Source organism: Macaca thibetana, chromosome 10 (genome assembly GCF_024542745.1).
Source record: "Macaca thibetana thibetana isolate TM-01 chromosome 10, ASM2454274v1, whole genome shotgun sequence".
Classification (NCBI taxonomy): domain Eukaryota; kingdom Metazoa; phylum Chordata; class Mammalia; order Primates; family Cercopithecidae; genus Macaca; species Macaca thibetana.
This window is the reverse complement of record NC_065587.1, coordinates 65317668-65342346: the sequence shown is the minus strand read 5'-3', so window position 1 is coordinate 65342346 and position 24679 is coordinate 65317668. Positions and strand designations below refer to the sequence as shown.

Genomic DNA, 24679 nt, shown 5'->3' with positions numbered 1-24679 from the left:
TTGAAATGTGAGGACATGAGATTTGGAGGGGCTGAGGCAGAATGATATGGTTTGGCTGTGTCCCCACCTAAATCTCAACTTGAATTGTATCTCCCAGAATTCCCATGTGTTATGGGAGGGACCCAGGGAAAGGTAATTGAATCATGGGAGCTGGTCTTTCCCATGCTATTCTCGTAATAGTGAATGAGTCTCCCAAGATCTAATGGTTTATCAGAGGTTTCCGCTTTTGCTTCTTCCTCATTCTCTCTTGCCACCGCCATGTAAGAAGTGCTTTTTGCCCTCCGCCATGATTGTGAGACCTTCCCCAGCCATGTGGAAGTATGAGTCCAATTAAACCTCTTTCTTTTATAAATTGCCCAGTCTCAGACTACCAAAAATAAGTAAATAAATAGAAGACTAAAAGCCAAGGCCACAAAGTTCATAGTGGTTATCTCTGGGTAGTGAAATTATGAACAATTTTCCATTTTTGCTTCACTGCATTTTCTAAACTTTCTAAAATGAACATGCTTTGTTTTTGTCATAAGAAAAAAGCTAACTTCTTTGAAAAAATAGCTATTCCCTTAAGACAACAGGATACTCTAAAACTAAGGATAGAGAGCCCTAGTTTACAACAGGAGTTTCCAAGTGGCCCAGAAATCAGTAGGGTGCAATTGATGGTCCAAGGTATAAAGCCCAACAGGTGTCTTGTAATGATGTTTTCTAAAACGACAATATCCATGCTCACTCTCATTAGTGTGGGGTCAACTATTTACTGAAAGTAACAGGCTGGGCATGGTAGTTCACACATGTAATCCCAGTACTTTGAAAGGCCAAGGTGGGAGGACTGCTTGAACCCAGGAGTTAGAGACTAGTTTGGGCAACATAGTGAAACCCCATCTCTACAAAAATAAAAATAAAAAAAATAAGCTGGTTGTGGTGTCACACACCTGTGGTCCCAACTACTTAGGAGGCTGAGGTGGTAGGATCATTTAAGCCCTAGAGGTTGAGGCCACAGTAAGCTAAGACTGAACCATTGCACTCCGGCCTGGGTGACAGAGTAAGTCCCTGTTTCAATAAAAAAATAAAAATAACACATCCTCTCAATGGTGTTTCATAAAAGGAGGAACCAGTCACTCCAGTCCAAGGAGTTTTACCTCTCTGCTAATCCAGCTCTAGAGACAAACAGGAAGAGATAATTGACGAGATCTTTTGCCACCAAAGTGGTCTGTATACTTGAAACATCTAAAAACTACCTTGGAAGACAAAGGGTTATAAACACGACAACTTCACAGACAAGGGAGTGGAGAGAAAAGAACTCTGTGTGCTTTATTCTTCAAACCAAAGAAACTCATCAGCTAGAAAAACCCTAGCTGACAGAAAGTAGAAGGGAGGCAGAGAAAGAAAGAAGCTAGAAGTAACAGGACAGAATTCTATGGAGAGGGGGGATGTCTCGCCATATTGACAGTGCCAGTCATGATGTCCTGTATCCAGGGTACTCATAATTATGACTGTGTAGGAACAGGATCATGCTCAGCTAAGTTGTGACACCAGCAGTGGCATGCATACATCTGCTGAGCCACAGACTTTAGACTCAGAACCAGGTCACTCTGGGATAGGGAGGTGGCAGTAGTGGGAAAGGTGCTGTTCTGGAGCCCAACAGCTAGAGTGAGCTAGGGATTGATTCTTTCATTGGGTCAAAAATCTGAATGTTTTGGTGGGAAACTGGCCAAGAGAGGGAAAACACTGAAAAGAACTTTTTAACTTAACATGGTTCTCTATGGATTGGGAGTAGGCAAGAGAAGAGGTCCATGTGTCTGTTACCAGAGGATGGAGGCTAATGCTCCAACTCCATCCATTCGCACAGTATGGTGAAAACAAACACATGACTTTCTCCTCTCTCTCCCCGAGGAGACACAAGGAGTGAAATAAACACAGCCATCTCCTGCCCTAATTGCCTGAGGTTAATAATTGCTTGTCTGAAACCGACTGTTTATAAGGCCCAAGAGAGAAAAAGAGGCTCACAGCCTAGTCGAATGGACTTGTGAGTTTTAGAATACTTGCTCCTAGGATCAGGAAGAAGCAGTCTTCCTTCCATAGACTGAAGTAGTCTTTGGGAAGGAAAAATCTGTTCCTCCTGCTATTCTTTGTCGGTAACCGGCATCAACAACTAGCCAGATACCCTGGCAACCCTTCACCCTCCAGCTCCCATGTTCTTTCCTCCACCAGTCACCAAGCCCTGTGGATCCACCTCTGGAGCATTTATCCCTTCAGTTCTTGCTCTCATCATCTCTCTCCAGCAGCCTTTCCCTCTCCTCCTTAGCGGTCTCCCAATTGCCTCTCAACCAAGTCCATCCACAGAAGCACCAAAGGAGCCTTCTAAAGCAGTTCAGATTGTGGCAAGCCAGTCTTTAAAGGCTTCTGATGGTTCCATTTCATCTATCGGGTTAAGTCTAAACTCCAACAGCAAACAAGACCCTTCACCACTGGGTCTCATTTCTCCAGTTTCACCTCTCACCACTCTTCCACATACACCCTGTCCTCCAGCTACACTGGACTATTCCCAATTTCTGAAAACATCATGCTGTTTCATTCTTCTGTGTCTGTTCTTAGGCTATTCCTTCTGCCTAAGCCATCCTTCTCTGCCCTTTTTCTAGTAGAAACCATTCCTTCGATAGCCAGGTGAAAGGTCACTTTGTCTATGAGCCCAAGCAAAGGTGGTAACATAAACCGTGATTATAGCTGACATTTATGGATCACTTCCTAGGTGCCAGGCACTGTACTGTATCCTCTGCATCGAGAACAGTTTCTGACTCAAAAAGGTCCTCAGGAAACATCACAATAGCCCTGTGAAAGCTCTATTTCTGCTCCTTATAACAGCTTTACTGAGATAAAAACCACACATTCTACCCATTTTACAGGTCAAGAAACCAAGACACAGAAACAGAAAGCTTCAGTAATGTGACCAAAACCACATAGCTGACTCCGGTACCCACTCTTAATCCCTGTGTTAATAAGCCTATCTCATTCAATACCAATGCTATCTTATAATAATCTGCATATGTTTCTCTCTCTCTCCCCATTTCTCTGTGAGTTTCTCAAGGGCAATACATTTATCTTAACTTTGGCTCTCCAGCACCTAGCACAGTTCCTGGCACATGTGATAAATGAACAAATGAAGAAATGAATGAATGAATATCATTCAGCAATACATATGAAATCTTTTTTAAAAATACAAGAATATTAAAGGAAACCAATGTTCTTGAGGAAGAAAAACTTATGAAGTGTAATACACAGTCATGAACATGGGCAAAACACAAAATAAATCTGACTCAAATAAAGCAGAGCCTGCAGAATAGCGATTGAAGGTTTGTTGCGGCAGGGAGCTGGCCCAGAGAATGCTCTCTGTGAACTACTGCATGGCTGAGGCCTGCAGTCTGGGGGCAGAAACACGGTGCTGCAACAGTCAGTAGGTTGGTGTGTGGGAAATCTGGGTGTGGGATGCTGGGACAGGTGTGGACGGGGCATACGCACAGCCTGAGCAAAAGTGACGGTGAGTATGGAGGCAGGCAGGAGACCCAGAAAGCGCTATGTGTTTTGAAAAAAGCTAGAAGGGATAAAAAGGAGTTAGGAAGGCAGAAGAGGAATGATATGTGCTTGGGGCAGAGTCAGAGAAGATCAAGGAAAGTGAGAAGTGACTTCAAATATTTTAAACAAACTGTGCAATAAGCAAACATTTCTGGAGTTTGCTCTATACGAAGAGTGTGCTGGGTGCCAGGAAACCTGGTGACTCAGATAGTCTCCATCCTCAGGCAGCTGCCAGTAAACAATTACAAAATAGAGGAGGAAAGTACAAAGGAAGCAGACTTAGCCCATCAAGGGAGGCTGACACCTGAGTTTTGAACAATGAGTAGGTGAGGCCGGGCAGTCCAAGGCTGTGCACGGGCAGGAGGGCAAGAGAGAACAGTGTGCTGGGGTAGGGGGTGGGTACTGTAATTAGCTCAATATAGCCAAAACAGGGCAAGAGCTGGGAGGAGTGACTGGAAAGAGAACACAAAAGGAGTTCGTGGATGCTAGTACCACTGTTTCTTAATCTGGGTGCTGGTTATTCAACGTCTTGTGAAAATTCATGTATCTGTACACTAATGAGTTATATATTTTTCTGTATATATGTCATACTTCAATAAAAAGTTACAATCCAGCCGGGTGTGGTGGCTCACGCCTGTAATCCCAGCACTTTGGAGGCCGAGGCAGGTGGATCATAAGGTCAGGAGTTCAAGACCAGCCTGGCCAATATGGTGAAACACCATCTCCACTAAAAATACAAAAATTAGCTGGGCATGGTGGCGGGCGCCTGTAGTCCCAGCTACTCAGGAGGCTGAGGCAGGAGAATCACTTGAACCCGGGAGGTGGAGGTCGCAGTGAGCCGAGATCATGCCACCGCACTCCAGCCTGGGCAACAGAGCGAGACTCCGTCTAAAAAAATTTAAAAAGTTACAATCCAAAAAGTCTCAGCAAGCAGGTAGGAGTCAGATCACGGAGGGCTTAGCTTGCACAGTCATCCAAAAACATCTACCTACAGGCCCAGACAGGATACCTGAAATCATGTCTGCAATGGCAGCCTCATGTGGGCAAGAGCTAGGGCATCACGCTCGCCTAACCAAAAGGAACTGTGCCAAGAAGACTAAGAGTTTTACCCCAAAATGATATAATCTACTATTTTCTAGGGCAGCCCAGATGCACAGGCACTAGGCTTTCTATACAAACCTTGATATTTAGCTTTATCCTAGGGATATTAGAGTAAATTGGTCAAATGTGTATGTACATTGGCTGTAGTATCAGGAAATTTCATTATCTACTCAATCTAGCTTTGAATATGTTATGTCTTCTAACTCCCTATTTGTGTCAGGGTGGGGGCCAAAACAAGCCTCAGCAAGACCTGGGGTAATACTTTGCCTCCAGGGACTGTACCTTACAGTGATCTGGGCCTGGGTGGGCGGCACAGCTACAGGACTGAGCAGGAATGTAATGAGGTGGGGCCATGGGGACTGGTTCAGGACAGGGACTTCAAGTGGAGTAATCAGAGAACAAAGAGATTGGGTCACAGATGATGACCTGTACCAAGACAGGCAGAGACACACTGGAATGTAGTCAAAAGGGCTCAGGTCCCACAAAACTATCAGAAGAGGAAGCTGCACCAGGGTCTGGGGCAACAAGTGAGACTGCCCAGGAGGAGGAGGCATTCCTGGGGGCAGGGCCAATGTATTACATTCCTTGCCAAGTGTGCTCTTTTAACAAGGCAGCCTCTCTCAGAGCTGAGTACATATCAGTGATAACGATGATAATTTATTGAGCACTTACTCTGTTCCAGCCATGACTGTAAGCACTTTACTTGCCTTAAGTCATTTAGTCCTTTCAATAATTCCATGCAGTGGATACAATTACTGTCCCCATTTTACAGATAATGAAACTGAAAGGCAGATAAGTTATTTGCCTGGGGTCACGAAACTAGTGAATGAGAGCAACAGGATTTAAACCAAATGGTTTTACTTCAGACCCCATGTTCTGACTGCATCACTGTGCCACCCTCTTGATCTCAATCTGTCTGCACCATAAAAAATAACAATAGGCAGAGCAACTAGTTATTGAGTGGATTCTGCTAAGGAAGCATGCTAAGCATTTTATATTTCTTATTTATTCCTCCGCTATCTCTAGAAGGTAGATATTCTGGGATCAAATTGAGGCTCTTGAGGCTGCATGATTTGCTCAAGGCTAAAGAGCTGGTAATTAGAATAAGCAGGCTTTGAAGTTGGGTTGACCTGACAAAAACTGGGTCCTTGAGTCCTCTATGACTCCTTCCATTGGCAGGGCTTTGGCCCACAGGAACCTCCACTGGAAGTGATGGGATCACCAGGCCTCAGGATCATCACTCTTCCATTGTTCCTCTAAGGCTAGGCTCCAGGAAGAGAACCTCATTGAAACCTCCCAGGCCTCCCTATAAGGCCTGTAAGGATGCTAACAATCATGAGGTCTCTTTTATTTTTTAAGTTTTTTTTTACAGACACAGTCTCGCTCTGTTGTCCAGATTGGAGTGCTGTGACGTGGTCAGAGCTCACTGGATCAGTGACATGGTCAGAGCTCAGACGGATCTTTTGAAAGGGAAGATACTATTAAGAATAGCGGCTGGGCGCGGTGGCTCAAGCCTGTAATCCCAGCACTTTGGGAGGCCGAGACAGGTGGATCACGAGGTCACGAGATCGAGACCATCCTGGCTAACACGGTGAAACCCCGTCTCTACTAAAAAATACAAAAAACTAGCCGGGCGTGGTGGTGGGCGCCTGTAGTCCCAGCTACTCCGGAGGCTGAGGCAGGAGAATGGCGTAAACCCGGGAGGCGGACCTTGCAGTGAGCCGAGATCCGGCCACTGCACTCCAGCCTGGGCGACTGAGCAAGACTCCGTCTCAAAAAAAAAAAAAAAAAAAAAAGAATAGCAACCACTACCACCTGAGCAGTTATTACATGCCTCCATACCATTTGCCATACCATTCATTCTTTACATTCACTCTATAAGGTAGACACTCTTTCATCCCCATGCTACACATAAGGAAACTGAGGCTTAGAACTGTTAAGTGACTTGCCCAAGGTGACAGAGCCAGAAACAGTGGAGCTGGGATTAGCCACCAGATCAGTCTAACACGAGAGCAGCCTGGACTCTTAATCATGCTTGAATACCTTCTGATAGCACTGATCCTTCTTTCTCCTTGGCAAGCAAGTCCTGTCACATGGCCTTTTTTGGTGGCATAAGGAAAGCTGGAAGAACGCTTAGGTGGCAAATTTCAAGAATTTCTAGTTGGGAATATCTCACTGTTGACAAACACCAACAGTGAAAAGGCAGGACCATCTATTAGCATCTGTTTGTTTGTTTTCCTTTTTAAAGCCTAATGAAGACTACTTCCCAGGGAGGGAGTTTTTAATTAGCTCACTGAAAGGCAGAGTACACTTTGCCCAAGCAACAGCCTTCAAAGTGAAACTTAAGCTGCTCTACTAAACTAATATCAACCCTGCCCAAAGACCTGTGTTTCCCAGCCAACACTCCAATAAGGACATCACAATACAATGGCCCAGACCTTGTCCTGGCCTGTGTCTCTCAGTGTCCCAGGCAACCCTGGGCTGCCACAAAGGAAGCCAGGGGAAAGCAAGCAGCAAGAGTCGAGGGGACAGAGCAAACAAGGTCACTCCCTTCTGTGATGTATCTGCTCCATGGAAGTCTGGGGAGCACTGCCAAGTTTACTTCCACTGCCCCTATCTTCTTATCAATCAAGTTAATTTAATTTAGTTTTTAATTATGTACTCACTGAAGAAATTTGGAAAAAAACATATGAGGCTGAGCGTGCTGGCTCACGCCTGTAATCACAGCACTTTGGGAGGCCAAGGCGGGTGGATAACCTGAGGTCGGGAGTTCGAGACCAGCCTGACCAGCATGGAGAAACCCTGTCTCTACTAAAAATACAAAATTAGCTGGATGTGGTGGTACATGCCTATAATCCCAGCTAGTCAGGAGACTGAGGCAGGCGAATCACCTGAACCCGGGAGGCAGAGGTTGCGGTGAGCCGGGATCGCGCCATTGCACTCCAGCCTGGGCAACAAGAGCGAAACTCCATCTCAAAAAAAACAAAACTATATCAATATCTATATGAAAAGAAATAAACTCACCCATGAACTTATTCTACAGGAACACGTATTATCCTTTTGGGATCTATTTTCTAACTATTTTTGTTGCTTTTACATAGTTGAGATTCATTAAAATGCTGGGCATGGGTGTTCACACCTGTAAGCCCAGCACTTTGGAAGACTGAGGCAGGTGGATTGCTTGAGGCCTAGAGTTCAAGACCACCTGGACAACAGAGTAAGATCTGGTCTTTACAAAAACTTAAAAAATTCTGAGATTACACCACTGCACTCCAGCCTGGGCAACAGAACAAGACTCTGTCTCAAAAAAAAAAAAAAAAAAAGAAAAAAAAAAAGAAAGAAAAAAAAAATCAACCAGGCATGGTGGTGCATGCCCCTCATCTCAGCTACATGGGAGGCTGGGGTGGGAAGATCACTTGAGCGTAGAAGTGTGAAATTACCATGAGCTATGACTGTGCCACTGCACTTCAGCCTAGGTGACCTGGGTGATAGAGTAAGACCCTGTCTCCAAAAAATAAAATTAGATTAAAATATATATATATAGATATATAGATAGATAGATAAAATTTTACATTGTTTTAAAAAAACATTTTCACATAGTTTAAAATTATATTTAAACATCATGTGCATAATATCCTACTACATGGGTAAACCGTATTTTACTTAACAAATCCCCTCTAAAGTATTTTCTAATTTTTCCAGTGATTGTAAATAATTCTGCAATTAATAACTTTGCACCATAAAGCTTTGTGTCTATATTTCTGCATTAGTTTAGGATAGGTTCTCAAAAGTAGAATAAAAAATCAAAACTACGAACATTTTATCCTCTGGTGGATAGTGTTAGAAAAATAAATAAATAAAATTTTTAAAAACTCCAAACATTTTAAGACTGCCCATGGTTATACAAATTTATCTGCCAACTTCCATGTGGGAAAATACTTATTTGATAGAACCTTTGCCAGAACTGAGAATTAGCTTCTAAAATCTTTACCAATTTCCAAGGCAAAAAAAAAAGTGTTCAAAAGTTTTAAAATTTCAATTGGCTTTTCTTTATTAATTATCCATGGAGTTGAATATTTTTCCATAATTTTCCATGATTTATACTCCTTTTCTTGTGAATTTTCACAAATATTTTCTTTTTTAAAATAAAATTATTCCTACATTAATTTTATTAAATAATTTTATTAATATGCAGTAAAATGTGAACTGTAGAAATATAACTTGCAGAATTTATAACTGAACTAACTTTATTATATATACTGTTAGCAGAGATTACTAAAACACTCAAAGAGCTAGAGTGGTTCAGAGACCTAGCTAAAATAGAACTCTTCAAATATTTTAACAGATTAGAAATGTTGGTGAGTTATTTACAGTAGCAAATAATGGAAAACAAATGTTCAACAAAAGAGAAGGGCTGGAACCTCATAACAAATACGCAAGAAGAACTGAAGTGGAGGTGGGGCAGGGTGATGAAAGACTTACTTTTCAATTTGTAGGTCTGAATTTTTTAATAAGTGATAAAAGTAAAACAAAATTATGTATATAACATTATGAAAATGTCTATAAATTCATTAAACAAAAATCTAGAGTGATATAAAACACTTTTTTGCTCTGTGAAACAAAAAAAAACATGGCTGTGAAAGAGATACATAAAACTTACATGTTTTTCTTCCCCAAACAAAAACCTTATCATTGACTTACAGGGCATAAAATATATTTTTTTAACGGCATACTTTACATTTTTATGTGCGACTCCTAGGGAAACAAATAAACATGCACCTTCTGAGGGCATGTCTTCAGTTTCTCTATCTTTGCACTCGGCTATTTTAAAGGTGACATTTCCAAAGGCCAGTACTTGGTCCCTTCTGCCAGACTGCTGCGTGTATTCTTTATTTTTACGGACACCAGACACCTTGATAAATGACAACCTATCTGAACCTGACACTCTGGAAACAGGGATTGAGGCAGGGAGTATTCACAGACAGCAGAGTATTTACTGTTAAGAGTTGTTTCTGACAAAAATGACCACAATCTTCAGAACAAGACAATTCAGGCTATGCAATATCAAGCCATTTTAAGTAACCCAATAATAAATTAAACTAATAGGCCTATAGAAAGACCACTCATAAGCATTCCAAGAGAAACAATCTTTTTTTTTTTTTTTTTTTTTGAGGCAGAGTCTCGCTCTGTCGCCCAGGCTGGAGTGCAGTGGCCGCATCTCAGCTCACTGCAAGCTCTGCCTCCCGGGTTTATGCCATTCTCCTGCCTCAGCCTCCCGAGTAGCTGGGACTACAGGCGCCCGCCACCACGCCCGGCTAGTTTTTTTTTTTTTTTGTATTTTTTAGTAGAGACGGGGTTTCATCGTGTTAGCCAGGATGGTCTCGATCTCCTGACCTAGTGATCCGCCCGTCTCGGCCTCCCAAAGTGCTGGGATTACAGGCTTGAGCCACCGCGCCCGGCGAGAAACAATCTCTTATAAAGACCTAAGGCATCCTCGTGTGCCACCCCAGAAAAGGTAAGCAAACTCTAAGTAAAAGGTTCTGCGTAAAACTTTTTACTCTTTACTTCCCGAGCACACGAACTATTTAACAATACTGTACAAATACAAGGACTCTTGCACGTTTCTTATGGGAGTATAAATGTGGCAATAAATTTCAGAAATCCGACTGGGTGTGGTGGCTCACGCCTGTAATCTCAGCACTTAAGGAGGTAGAGGTGGGAGGACAGCTTGAGCCCAGAAGTTCGAGACCAGCCTGGGCAACACAGTGAGACCCCATCATCCACAAAAAGGAAAAAAATCAATAAATTCATTCCAGAAATTGTTAAAAAGTGGCAAATATTTCTATTTCTAGGACATTATAAGAAAATAACTAAACAGTGCAAAAATTGCTGTACATTAGAAAGTTAACTGTAATATTTAAACAGCTAAAAACTGGAAAATCACCTAAATATTTAATGATATATACATTGATTAAAGAATTTCTATATTCATAAAATGAATATGCAGCCATTAAAAATGATAGACTAGAACTGGGTGCAGTGGCTCACACCTGTAATCCCACCACTTTGGGAGGCCAAAGCAGGAGGATCACTTGAGGTCAGGAGTTCGAGACCAGCCTGACCAACATGGTGAAACCTTGTCTCTGCTAAAAATACAAAAACTAGCCAGGCATGGTGGTGTGTGCCTGTAATCCCAGCTACTTGAGAGGCTGAGGCACAAGAATCACTTGAACTCAGGAGGCAGAGGTTACAATGAACTGAGATCATGCCACTGCACTCCAGCCTGGGAGACAGAGCGAGACTGTCTCAAAAAAAAAAAAAATAGATTAGACATTTATTGATATATGTTATATGCAGTAGGTTGTATTATTGGCCCCAATTTCTCCCCACCCCCACCATGTCCAGGCCCTTTGCTATACAACTTTGCAGTGCCTTCCTGTTGTGAACAGGATGGAAATCTCCACCCCTGGGCTCAGCCACGTGTACCTTTTTTTTTTTTTTTTTTGAGATGAACTATCGCTCTGTTGCCCAGGCTGGAGTGCAGTGGCGCAGTCTCGGCTCACTGAAACCTCTGCTGCCTGGGTTCAAGCAATCCCTGCCTCAGCCTCCTGAGTAGCTGGGATTACAGGTGCCTATCACCATGCCTGGCTAATTTTTGTATTTTTAGTAGAGACGAGGTTTCACCATCTTGGCTAAGCTGGTCTTGAACTCATGATCCACCTGCCTCAGCCTCCCAAAGTGCTGGGATTACAGGTGTGAGCCACCACACCGGGCCATGTGTTACGTTTTGATCAATGGGATATCAGCACATGTGATGCAACCAGGAACTTAAAAAGCACATGCGTGACTAGGCTTGCTCACCATTGTGCTTCTGCCAATGCTATGAAAAGAACATACCTAGGTCTATCCCTTGGCCCAAGAGGATGACAGCCATGTGGAGCAGAGCCCAACCTAGATTAGCCAACTCCAGCCAGTCACTGATGCATAAATGAAGCCCATGTAACCAGCCAACTGACGAGCGATGTCCAACCTAGATCAGCTGACTCCTTGCTGACTTACAGATGTATGAGCTAAGTAAACACTTGTTGTTGTTTTAAGCTACTGAATTCTGGAGTGGTTTATTAACATTTTTGTGGTACTAGCTAACTGATACAACATTTAAAAGTCTAGAGGGACAAATGTAGGAAAAATCTGGAAATATATAACCCAAATGCTTACAGAGGAACTTTTAGTTAAAAATAACAGATTGATCACGTGTTTATCATCTCTCCCGTCAACAATGTCACTAAAATGAAAACAAAAGATTAAAACCATATTAAACCACAAAGAAAATAAAAGGAGATTATAGCAAAACCAACTTTAATACAATAGTGAAAAAATATAAAGCAGGTGAGAGAAGAATAAATCACTTGGTGATGTGGAAGAAATTACAGCACAGTGGCCTACAAAGAGAACTACTAATAAAAATCAGCCAACTCACCCCACAGAACTTCTGAGAAATTCAGCACTAGAGTGCATCAGGTGCTATGGGAGGTGGGGGTAAGGCATAGAGAAAAAAAACTAAGTTGAAAGTTTATATACAGACCACTCAGAACAACAGGTGTTATCCCAACCATGTGCAGCCAAATGGCCATTGCCGCATAACCCATCCCTCTAACTTTCTACTCTACCCGCAGAAGACCTCAGTTCTGGAGAAAGCTAACTGGAGAAAGGGCACAAGTCTAGGAACTACTTTGCACAGTAATGGACTGAGGATAGGTGTGGGCTGAAAAGCAATGAGGTGAAATAAGTCTCCAGACTGAAACCAGCCACCTTCCCTGTTGCTGCTCTCACAACTCCAGCAGCTAGTCTTATGCACCCTCCACCCCCCAAAAAAGCCCTAACTCTGCCACCCCAGACAGGACTTTAGAGGATTCCTCTTTGGGAAAACTGAATAGTTTCAAAGCAAAATAAAACATGCAGATGATGACATTTGTAAATGCCCCTGACCCAAAGAAAGAGGCCAGCCCACTGCCTGATCCCCGCTACAGTGAAAATGATCCACCAACAATCCCTGCCCATTCACGGACTCTCCAGTCAATATGTTAGTGTCTCATTTAAAAATTTTTATTATTATTATTTTTTTACAGATGGCTGTCACCCAAGCTGGAGTATAGTGGCACAATCATAGCTCCCTGCAGCCTCAAACTCCTAGGCTCGAGCGATCCTTCTGCCTCAGCCTCCTGAGTAGCTGGGACTATAGGCAAGTACCATCACACCAGACTAATTTCTTTTTTTTGGAGAGACGAGGTCTCACTATGTTGTCCAGGCTGGTCTTGAACTCCTGGCCTCAGGCAATCCTCCCACCTCAGCCTCCCAAAATGCTGGGATTATAGGTGTGAGTCATTGTGCCAGGCCATGTCTCACTCTTAAATAGAAACAGACAGCCAGGACTGCCATACATATAAGAAAATCATATGGAAGAAATCCTCCCAAAACAAACAGTTAAAAAAAAAAATACCAGGAAAACAAAGAGACTATGCTTGGAACAAATAGAAACTGAAAAGATGTATGTATAATCAGAGATATAACAGAGGATACTGTGGTGATAAAATAAAAATTGGATGCCTCAAAGAAACAACTAGAGACCAGGTGTAAATGTAGAAAAATGTAATAAATAAAATTAAAAAGTCAATAGAGGAGCTGGAAGATAAAAACAAGGAAAGGTCCCAGAAAAAGTAAGAGAAAGTAAGTAAAAATGATGGGAAAAACAATAGAAAATAAAATATGCATACTTGATCAATCAAGAAAATCTAACATCCAATAAACATCCAAAACAAGAGGATAGAGAAAACAGAGGTGGAATTTGGAAAAGTTGTTCAGGAACACCCTCTAGAATTAAAGACACTAGTTTCCATACTGAAAGGGCCTACCAAGTGCTCCACATAATGAATTTAAAAAGACTCATGTCCAGACATAGCATCATAAAATTTCAAAACATTCAGGATAAAAAGAAGACGCTTAATTTTTCTTCTCCTTTTTTTGAGGCAGGGTCTTGCTCTGTCACCCAGGCTAGAGTGCAGTGTCACTATCTTGGCTCAATATAGTCTTAACCTCCTGGGCTCAAGTGACCCTCCTGCCTCAGCCACCCAAGTAGCTAGGACTACAGGCGCATGTCACCATACCCAGCTAATTTTGTTCATTTTTTGTAAAGATGAGGTCTTACTATGTTGCCCAGGCTGGTTTTAAACTCCTAGGCTCAAGAGATCCTCTTGCCTCAGCCTCCCAAAGTGCTAGGATTACAGGCTTGAGCCACTGTGCCTGGCCAGAAGATATTAAATATTTCAGGAAAAAAAAAAAACTGGGTTATATCCATGACCATAAAACGGCTCAATAGCTACCAAGATACTAGAAGACAATGAAGCAATGCTTTCAAAATTCTAAAGGAGAAGTTATTCAAGTCTAGAATTCTCAATCCTACCCAACTATCAATTTGGTGCTAAACCAGAAGAAAGATATTTTTTAGACATGGAATGACTCAAAATATATATCTCATACAACCTTTTTTTTTGTTTTTTTGAGACGGAGTCTCACTCTGTCACCCAGGCTGGAGTGCAGTGGCGCGATCTTGGCTCACTGCAACCTCCGCCTCCCAGGTTCAAGCAGTTCTCTGCCTCAGCCTCCCAAGTAGCTGGGATTACAGATGCCCACCACCACGCCTGGCTAATTTTTTGTGTTTTTAGTAGAGATGAGATTTCACCATCTTGGCCAGGCTGCTCTTAAACTCCTGACCTCGTGATCTACCTGCCTGGGCCTCCCAAAGTGCTGGGATTACAGGTGTGAGCCACTGTGCCCAGCCTTCATACACCCTTTCTTAGACAACTACTGAGAAAGTACTTCAGAAAAACAGAAAAAAATCAATAAAAAGGAGAAGGAATCCAGGAGAGGAGGGATACAGAACAGGAGATTTATGAAGGTAAGTTCCAGTATGACAGCTGTATACCAGGCCCAGAGAACAATCAGGACAGACTGGGGTAGGATGAAAGATGTGTGAGAAAAATCTCCAGAAAAACAATAAAACCTATAAACTATTTGACGTGTTTAAGTGTTAAAAGAAAAAAAAAACATTGTTAGGTACTTGACAGATCTAATGCAGCAACTAGGGAACAAAAACAGTGATTGGCACCCAAAAACTAAGCAAAAAACCAAACAAGCAATAAAAGACAATTACTAATCCCAGGAAAAATAAAAGGTAGTACACGGAAGAAAAAAGTAGTCATAGTTACTACTATGCCCAGCAGTGGAATAACACATACAGTGTCATAAAATATAGGTGCTGATATTGATTCAATAAAAACTATGATGTCGACCAGGTGCAGTGGTTCATGCCTGTAATCCTGACACTTCAGGAGGCCAAGGAGGGTGGATCGCTTAAGTCCAGGAGTTCGACAGCAGCCTGGGCAACATGGCAAAACCCCATCTCTACAAAAAATACAAAAATTAGCCAGGCATGATGGTGGGCGCTTATAGTCCTAGCTACTCAGGAGGCTGAAGTGGGAAGATCACCCGAGCTGGGGAGGTCAAGGCTTCTGAGAGCCATGACTGTGCCACTGCACTCCAGCCTGAGTGACAGAGTGAGACCCTGTCTCGAAAACAAAACAAGACAAAACAAACAAACAAGAAACTATGGTGTAACTACTATAGGAAAATCAGGCAAAGGAGAAAAGGGGATATTGGTACCAAACAGCTAATTTTTTTTTTTTTTTTTAGATGGAGTCTCACTCTGTCACCCAGGCTGGAATGCAGTGGCATGATCTCGGCTCACTGCACCCTCCACCTGCCTGGCTCAAACAATTCTCCTGCCTCAGCCTCCTGAGTAGCTGGGGTTACAGGCACACACCACCACGCCCAGCTAATTTTTTTTGTATTTTTAGTAGAGATGGGGTTTCACCATGTTGGTCAGACTGGTAACGAACTCACGACCTCAGGCAATCCGCCTGCCTTGGCCTCCAAGTGCTGGGATTACAGGCGTGAGCCACCGTACTTGGCCCCAAAGAGCTAAATCTTTATCACTGTCCATGATGGGAGTGCAATAAATAATGTCTAAAATTTGTAATTCAGGAAATACAATATAAGGTCTTATTTAGAAATATGGAATACTAGCAAAAGCCAGAAAGCAGTTGCTTCAAAGAAGCTGAACTAGGGTTAGGAAGAAAGAGGAAGGCTGCTATTCTAATCATAAGCCTTTTAGAACCTTTTTAGATTTTTTTTAAGAGATAAGGTCTCACCCTGTCAACTAGGCTGGAGTGTAGTGGCATGATCACAGCTCACTGCAGCCTCAAACTTGCAAGCTCAAGCAATCCTCCTGCCTCAGCCTCTCGAGTAGTTGGGACTACAGGTCCATGCCACTGTGCCGGGCTAATTTGTTATGTTTTGCAGAGACAGTCTTGCTATGCTCCCCAGGCTGGGCGCAAGTGATCTTCCTGCCTCAGCTTCCCAAAGTGCTGAGATTACAGGTATGAACCACCACACCTGGCCTAGAACTTTTTTTTAAAACTATGTTAACAGTGACTCTCTGAGCAGTTAAGTTTTTAAGATGTTTTAATTTTTTTTCTCCTGCCTTGTCTACATTTTCTAAATAATCTTGTAATACTTGTGTAATTTTTTAAAATGTTTTTAAGTGTTGCATTAAAAAAAAAAAAAAAAAAAAAAAAACCACAGCATAAGTGTTACAAAATCTTGTATAAATCAGGGATCAAGCTTTGTACTCTCCCTTCAGGGCCTTACCTTTTATCGTAGTCAAAATGAAGAAAGCAATGAGGGTGTTGTTGATGGCACAGGTAGACTTGGCAACACAAGACAAAATCGTGTAAGGATTTAAGAGATAGCTGGGGAAGAACAAACATATTTGGCATTAGTAATCCTGACCAAGGAACCCTCGCCATTACAGCCAGCAAGTTCCAAGAGATTTACTAAAAGCTTACGCAAAGGAAGGCAGCTTCTTAGAAATGAGTTCCCCCAAGTAGAAGAGAATAGGGTGGGGGTTGGGGCTGGTAAGTAAAAGGTACTGAACATGGACTGCCTATTCTGTGCTGTGGGGTACATACAAAACTGCTGTATTTAATCACAGAGATTCTGTAACTCGCAATAACATCATTCCAGTTTTGCAGATGAGGAAACTGAGACTCAGTGGTAAAAGGACTTGCCCAAATTCTCACAAACTAATAAAATAAATCTATTCAAAATCAGGTCTTTCTAGCTCTATAAATGTTTTTACTATTTTAGATTTCAAAAAATGATAAAATTCTACCAATTCCCACAGAGCCACATATCTTAATAGCTCCATTTACCTCTGAGAACCAGGAAAGTACATTTTCCTCAGTCAGGTTCCTAAGCCCTGACACAGGTCATGCCAATCCAAGAGTTGAAGCAGCTTAGACACAGCCTTCTTGGCAGTTAAGCAGAATCCACTGAGCCAGACCCCAAGGACGGAGTAAGTATCTACAGAGCTCAACAAGTCAGGCATCACAGAACTTCAAAGGACATTTAGACCCTCACCAGGAAGGAGTCAAGCTGAAACACCTAGTGTTTTCCTGAGGTGGGAAGGAATGAACTGAGAAAATGAATTCGAAATGCTTGTGAGTATGGAAATCTTAGATAGTCATAGCAAATTGTTTGTAGTTATTTCTATCCTGCTCCCACAAAGGATTTGAGGCAGCTAAAATGAGAACAAGCCAGACGCGGTGGCTCACACCTGTAATCCCAGCACTTTGGGAGGTCAACACAGGCAGAGCACCTGAGATCGGGAGTTTGAGACCAGCCTGACCAACATGGAGAAACCCTGTCTCTACTAAAACTACAAAATTAGCCAGGCGTGATGGCACATGCCTGTAATCCCAGCTACTCGGGAGGCTGAGGCAAGAGAATCACTTGAATCCAGGAGGCGGAGGTTGCAGTGAACCGAGATGGAGCCATTACACTCCAGCCCGGGCAACAAGAGTGAAACTCAGTCTCAGAAAAAAAAAAAAAGAGAGAACAGATAATAAAAAATAGGCTGGGCATGGTGGCTCACACCTGTAATCCCAGAACTTTGGGAGGCCAAGGGGGGTGGATCACTTGAGCTCAAGTTCGAGACCAGCCTAGCCAACATGGCGAGACTCTGTCTCTACTGAAAAAAAAATACATAAAAACCACACCTGTAGTCCCAGATACTTGGGAGGCTGAAGTTGGATAATCACTTGAGTCCCGGAGGTGGAGGCTGCAGTGAGCTGTGATTATACCACTGTACTCCAGCCTGAATGACAGAGTGAGACTCCATCTCAAAAAAACTAAGAACAGATAATAAAAAATAATAGCAAAGTACAAATAGAAATAAAGAATCGGCTGGGCAAAATAACTCACGCCTGTAATCCCAGCACTTTGGGAGGCTGAGGTGGGTGGATCATTTGAGGTCAGGAGTTCAAGACCAGCCTGGTCAACATGGTGAAAGCCCATCTCTGCTAAAAGTACAAAAAACAGCCAGGCGTGGTGGGGGGTACCTGTAATCCCAGCTACTCACGAGGCTGAGGCAGGAGAATCGCTTGAACCCGGGAGGTGGAGGTTGCAGTGAGCCGAGATTGTGCCACTGCACTCCAGCCTGGGCAACAGAGCGAGACTCCATCTCAAAATAAATAAATGAGTAAATAATCAAGAGCAAGGAAAACATAAATAAAACAAGACAGTAAAGGCAATGGAAGGACCACCAAATGGGTATTCTACAGCACTATAGTAATCAGCTTCAAATTCGGCTCTGAGTTTCCTGGCAGACAAAGTGAAAAGATAGACTAGTTACATAATTCTGGTTATCAGATACGAAGAAACATGCCAGTGTCTCAGGAAGAGATGATGATTATTATTCACAAATAAAGACCTTAAATCCAATACCTCCCACGACTGTGAGATTAGCAGTCCTACAGCCAAAGGCCTAGAAATTGCTGGTGGTTTTTTTCAGCAATTACAGACAGGCTTGTTACTTAATCTTTAAAGAAACAGCTGCTGCTATTACAAAACTACCCCCAGGACACATGTAAGTCCATAAGGGATTCATAAAGTTGCTAAATTTCTGGTTCTATTAAGGTAGATCTCACCAAGATTTCTGAAATACATAGATTAGAACTGATAGTCTAAAACTATTTGGTGGGAAGAAAAAAAAGCCATTTCTAAATAGCAGGTGACATTCAAGCAGCAGCTGCGTAGACATCTAACAGGGAATAGGAAATCCACACACAAGGCAGAAGGTTGAGTAAACGAGTCTCACAAGGCCCCTTATAATTCTGAAGTTCTAAGGGTGTGTTTTTCCACAAGGAAACTTGTTTGTCTTGTTTACTGTATATCCCTAGAAACTGGTATATTATTAATATTCAATGACTGTTAGTGGATTGAATAATTATAATAATTATTCACATTTGCCTATCTCAGGAAGATAAATGGGAATAACCCAAAAGAGTACAACTTAACGGTAGCACTGGGTACTCCCTGGAGAATTCTTTCACAGAGCCTCAATAAGTTCCAGCCTTCCACATGGGTCACCCAGCTGGAATGCATCTGTTTGGCACTTCAGTTTTATGAGCTACAAATGGGGGACTATACTGTACGTGAAACATAAGAGCTGCTTGAAACGGCAGTCACATGAAAACCAAACTTTTATTCAATCTATACATCACAATTGAAAAACTTTTTCTTTAGAAACACTGGTTATAAGTAGGCTGGAACCCAGATCAGCACGGAGTCAAAAAGCATTTGTGAAGGGTTTGATTGTACACAGCCCTGTGTGAGTCTTTGTCCCAAGAGAGACAGAATGGCTCTGTCTCTTTTGCTGGCCAGAACAACAGAACCCAGTTGTGCAACAGAACTACAGCAAATACTTGATGACTAAGATTGCAAATCTCCAAAAATACAACAAACGACATGGGAAAGTCTCATCAGATTTTCCTCGCATTTGTTGGCACTAAGCCTTGTTTTGTCAGGGAATACTTACAACAGGGCCACTTTCAGAGGGATGTAACGCATTTCCATAGGGGTTCGGATGAGTTCAGCCACATCTGGGGCATACTGGTCCAGTTCTAGGAGGAGTTTCTGCTTTTTAAACTAGAAAAAAAAAAAAAAGGAAAAGATAAAACACAGGAAACAATTCACTTCCCATTGTTTTTATGCTGAAGACAAAAGTGCTTTCCATGGCCCACATGGCCCTGCCTGGTCTGGCCCTACCTCCCCAGGCTCGTCTCACACTTGCCCCTCCCCTTCCCCTTTCTGGGTGCCAGCACCATGAACATGCTGTGTCCCTCCTGTTCCCAGACCTTTGCATTGACCTGGAATAATTTATTCTTCTCTTTCCCTAGTTAACTCCCACATGGTCCTTAGATCTCAGTTAAATCATCATTTCCTTAGGAAGGCACACTTTCCCTCACCACCCCACACCCAGGTAAAATCCCCCTATTATATATGTTTTTTCATAGCATTGTTCACAGTTAATAACTTTTTCACTTATTTATATGATTGACTAATGTCTGTCTCCCTCACTACACTAAGAGTTCCATGAGGGCAAGGACCATGTTTATTTGCTTACCATGTATGACTAACACCTGGCACAGTGGACAAACAATAAATGTCTGTTGAATGGCCAAATGAATGACTTGCTGGCAAAGCAAAGTTCTTAGCCATTTGAAGAGTTATCATCAGTGGCCTAAAGACTCCAAAGTTCCATCCATGAAGAAGTATTTTCAAGCAAGGTAGAATGATCCCAAATGTCACAGTATCTTGGGTTATGTTTTACTTCCACGGAGGAGGTGTAGAATGGCCATGATGATCAAGAGGAGGAAAGCTGGGTGTGGGTGGGCAGCTGGATAGTTAATAGGGAGCGGGATGGGGGTGGAAAGCTCTTGCCTTCCGCTGGTGGGTCCCAACAAGTTCATGGGTGTGTTCCAAAATGAAAAAAAGGTAGGCAACCTTATAAGCAAACATGGGTCAGAATATAGATGAGAAAGCCTCTCAACCCAAAACTGGTGGCCCTGTTGATTTAATGATCAAAGAATGTCATTTAGACAATATAAAATCAATGCTGCCATCTATTAGAAAACAGAGTATTTAAGAGGAGCCAAGATAGCTAGTGCTTAACTATGAATGATTAAAAATTTAATGATGTGGCCGGGCGAGGTGGCTCACGCCTGTAATCCCAACACTTTGGGAGGCCAAGGCGGGCGGATTACGAGGTCAGGAGATCGAGACCATCCTGGCTAACACGGTGAAACCCCGTCTCTACTAAAAATACAAAAAATTAGGCGGGCGTGGTGGCGGGCGCCTGTAGTCCCAGCTACTGGGAGGCTGAGGCAGGAGAATGGCGTGAACCCGGGAGGCGGAGCTTGCAGTGAGCTGAGATCGTGCCACCGCACTCCAGCCTGGGAGACAAAGTGAGACTCCTCAAAAACAAAAAAAACAAACAAAAAAATTAAAAAAAAAAAAATTAAAAAAAAATAAAAATAAAAAAATTAAAATAAAAATTTAATGATGTAAAAAGCAAATCACACTAGAATATATACTGCATTGTGCCATTTACACAAAGTTAAAAGCACATAAAATAATACTATGTGTTATTTAGTAACATATATAGTAAAAGTCAAGGCCATGTGTGTGGATGATAACCACTAGATCCAGAACAGTGGTACTGGGTAGGAGGGGAAATAGGGAGATGAAAGTATGAGAGAGAGAGAGAGCTGTAGGAGTAAATTTTTTTCAGCCTGAAAATAGGTTCAAAAGTATATACTACGCTTTATTTATTTTTGCATGTCTTAGGTCTTTCAAAATTAAAAAAAAAAATTAACCAAAAAATATATTTTTTTTTTTTTGAGACGGAGTCTCGCTCTGTCGCCCAGCCCAGGCTGGAGTGCAGTGGCGCGATCTCGGCTCACTGCAAGCTCCGCCTCCCGGGTTCACGCCATTCTCCTGCCTCAGCCTCCCGAGTAGCTGGGACTACAGGCGCCCACAACCGCGCCCGGCTAATTTTTTGTATTTTTAGTAGAGACGGGGTTTCACTGTGGTCTCGATCTCCTGACCTTTTAATCCGCCCGCCTCGGCCTCCCAAAGTGCTGGGATTACAGGCGTGAGCCACCGCGCCCGGCCCAAAAAATATTTTTAGAAGACTATCTTTCAGTTCAAAAGAAAATCAAGAAGTCATCACAGGAATAGATTTCTTGCATAGGTTTAGGTAAAGGCTTAATCTAAAAACCTGAAACAAACTTCAAAAGCCTCCCTTTGATCATCTCTGTTCTTCTCACAGTTGGCAGAGTCCAAGTTAAGTGGTGGGAATTACCAGTAAGATTTATGGTGCCATTCACAGCTGGGGTTGTTTAATTAAAAAGACAAAATATAAACCAAGGTGCTTTTATCACAAAGAAGGGGGCTGGCTCAGCAATCAAGTGCTTAGTGAGGACAGCTGCAGCAGTGGTAGCAGGAAGGAGGCCTCACTAGCTAAGAGGTCGAGAGTTCTGCAGCAAAAACAAGGCCACCTGGATGTGAGATCCACAAAGAAGGCTGTGAGAAAGGAATGGAGTTCATCCAGGGGCAACCAGAGAGACAGGTGGGAATGCAGACCCATTCCCCAGGCTGGAAGCCAGCCAGCAGTGCTGCACTGAGAGAACGAAGCAGCTACCAGGGATGTGTACATCTTGGGCAAAGGTGACACTGTGCCAGCAATGGAAGATAAGTACTTCCTTACAACCACAATCTTCTCAAATACTTTAAAACAGAAAGATCTGAAAGGAGTCTCCAGGTGAGAAGGCACAGAGATCAACAATCCCCACATTCTCAGCTTTCTTGTCTCCCTCAATTTCACCAGTACAGGCACTGTTACGGCTCTCCTCATAGGCCCAATATCAGCTCCCCTAAGTGTAGACAAAATCCCTTTTAAAAATCCCTATTGCATCCAGCTAGAGACAGGAAAGTGGCTAAAATCAATGGAAATTTTTAAAATTATACACACATGTGCACGCACACACACACGTGCACGCACACACACACATGCACACCCCTCAATAAAATATAAAATGAAGTTAGAGTACACATTAAAATCTGAAGATCAATATTTCCAGATACATTCATTAGTCTTGACAATGATAAGATTAAAAACATGACAGGAGAGATTAAAAGTGATGTGAAGGGTAGTGACCTGGATATCTTACCTTTGTGATCACTAATCAGCTTGTAGACAGATGGTATGCTTTTCCATATGTATGTTATATGAAAAAATTAAAATGTTTTAATTTAAAAAAATATCCAGGGTGAAGTCTTCCTTTCTTTCCACCCACTCCTCTATACAGCCCTTTCCTTGTCCCTTGAAACATAGGTTTTACAAGGACATAATTCCCCTATTTCAAATAAAGGGCATTTTCTTTTTTTTTTCCTTGGGAGACAAGTCTTGCTCTGTCGCCAGGCTGGAGTGCAGTGTTGGGATCTCAGCTCACTGCAACCTCCGCCTCCCAGGTTCAAGCGATTTTCCTGTCTCAGCCTCCTGAGTAGCTGGGATTAACAGGCACCTGCCACCACACTCGGCTAATTTTTGTACTTTTAGTAGAGATAGGGTTTCACCATGTTGGTCAGGTTGGTCTTGAACTCCTGACCTTGTGATCTGCCCGCCTCAGCCTCCCAAAGTGTTCGGATTACAGGCGTGAGCCACAGTGCCCGGCTATAAAGGGCTTTTTCTAATCATTGAAGCTGCATCTACTTTCATTTGCGTTCCCCAAAACTATGGTGGGGTGGAGGAGAGGAAACACTCCATCCCTGCCCCTACTCCTCTCCAACTGTTAGCCTCAGCACATTCCAAATTTAGGAGTCTAGCCTCCAAATTTACAACCCGCTAAGCATATTAAGGGGACACAGGTTTTTATCACCCATTATCAAACCACCTGCAGCTCTCTTAACACAAATTCTGAGTTCCAAACAAGAAGCATCATCTCAGCAAAGGACAGACTAGACTAACATTGTTTTTGTCAAGTGAGATAGATGTAAAATGTCATGATAACCAACTGGTCACCATTGGCATTCAGCCCGCAGGCTAACAGCTGGAGAGGAGGTGGGGGTGCAGTCCCGTCTCTGCCCTATAGTTCTCCCGGATGCATCTGTGTGTAGACACAGTTTCATTACCAAGGATAAAAAGACTCAAATCCCACCAAGATTTAAATACTTCCCAGACTATGTGATATGAACCCTTCTGACAAAGGGGAGAAGATTTAGAGGAAGACATGCTGCTATCCAATCTAAATCAACAGTAGTATGTTAGTATCATCAAAATCTGCCATTTAGAATGAGTTAATTTTTGACACAGAACACATAAAACTCCTATTCTGATGAAGAAACCTAATGTTCTAATAGTCTGAACTCTAAAAGTGGAAAAACAAAAACACTCCAAATTTTACTTCAGTCTTGGTGATACCAGAATGTCTTGGTGCACTAAAAACCAGGGTATTGACAAGATCATTTGGCTTTCTCTCTCCCTCTTTAAATCATGCAAGGAAAAAAACCCCAAAAATCTCTATATATTTCCAAATAAACTCAGAAATAACAAATGAATTAAAATTATTGGTGCTCTAAATTAAAGGCATCTCTCCTATTGACATTGAAACCTGACTTTGTTAGGCAATTAACTGAAACCTAGTTTCATTGCTTCCTCATAAACCACCTCTACCATTAAAAATTGTTTTGAGACAGTGTTTCACTCTGTCACTCAGGCGGGAGTGCAGTGGCACGACCACAGCTCACTGCAGCTGTGACCTCCCTTGCTCAAGCCATCCTCCTGTCTCAGCCTCCAGAGTAGCTGGGACCTCAGGCACATACCACCACTCCTGGCTAATTTTTTAAAAAAATTTTTGTAGAGACAGGGTCCCACTATGTTGCCAAGGCTGGTCTTCAGCAAAAAACTGTTTTAATTGGGGAGCGTGGGAAGTTTTTTTAATGAGAACTGAGCAGGGAAAAAAAATACATATGGCATTAGCATCTAATCAACTTC

General features: G+C 42.5%; 1 protein-coding gene across 1 annotated transcript in view; it reads right to left on the bottom strand.

Moving 5' to 3' along the window:
* The window catches only part of PIGU (phosphatidylinositol glycan anchor biosynthesis class U), a 110016-nt gene that overhangs the window by 58704 nt on the left and 26633 nt on the right, over positions 1 to 24679 (bottom strand). The window contains exons 5-6 of the mRNA XM_050807160.1: positions 19661 to 19770; positions 16432 to 16532 (exon numbers count right to left, since the gene is read on the bottom strand). Of these exons, the coding sequence (XP_050663117.1) occupies positions 16432 to 16532; positions 19661 to 19770 (211 nt within the window). The remainder of the gene's footprint in view (positions 1 to 16431; positions 16533 to 19660; positions 19771 to 24679) is intronic.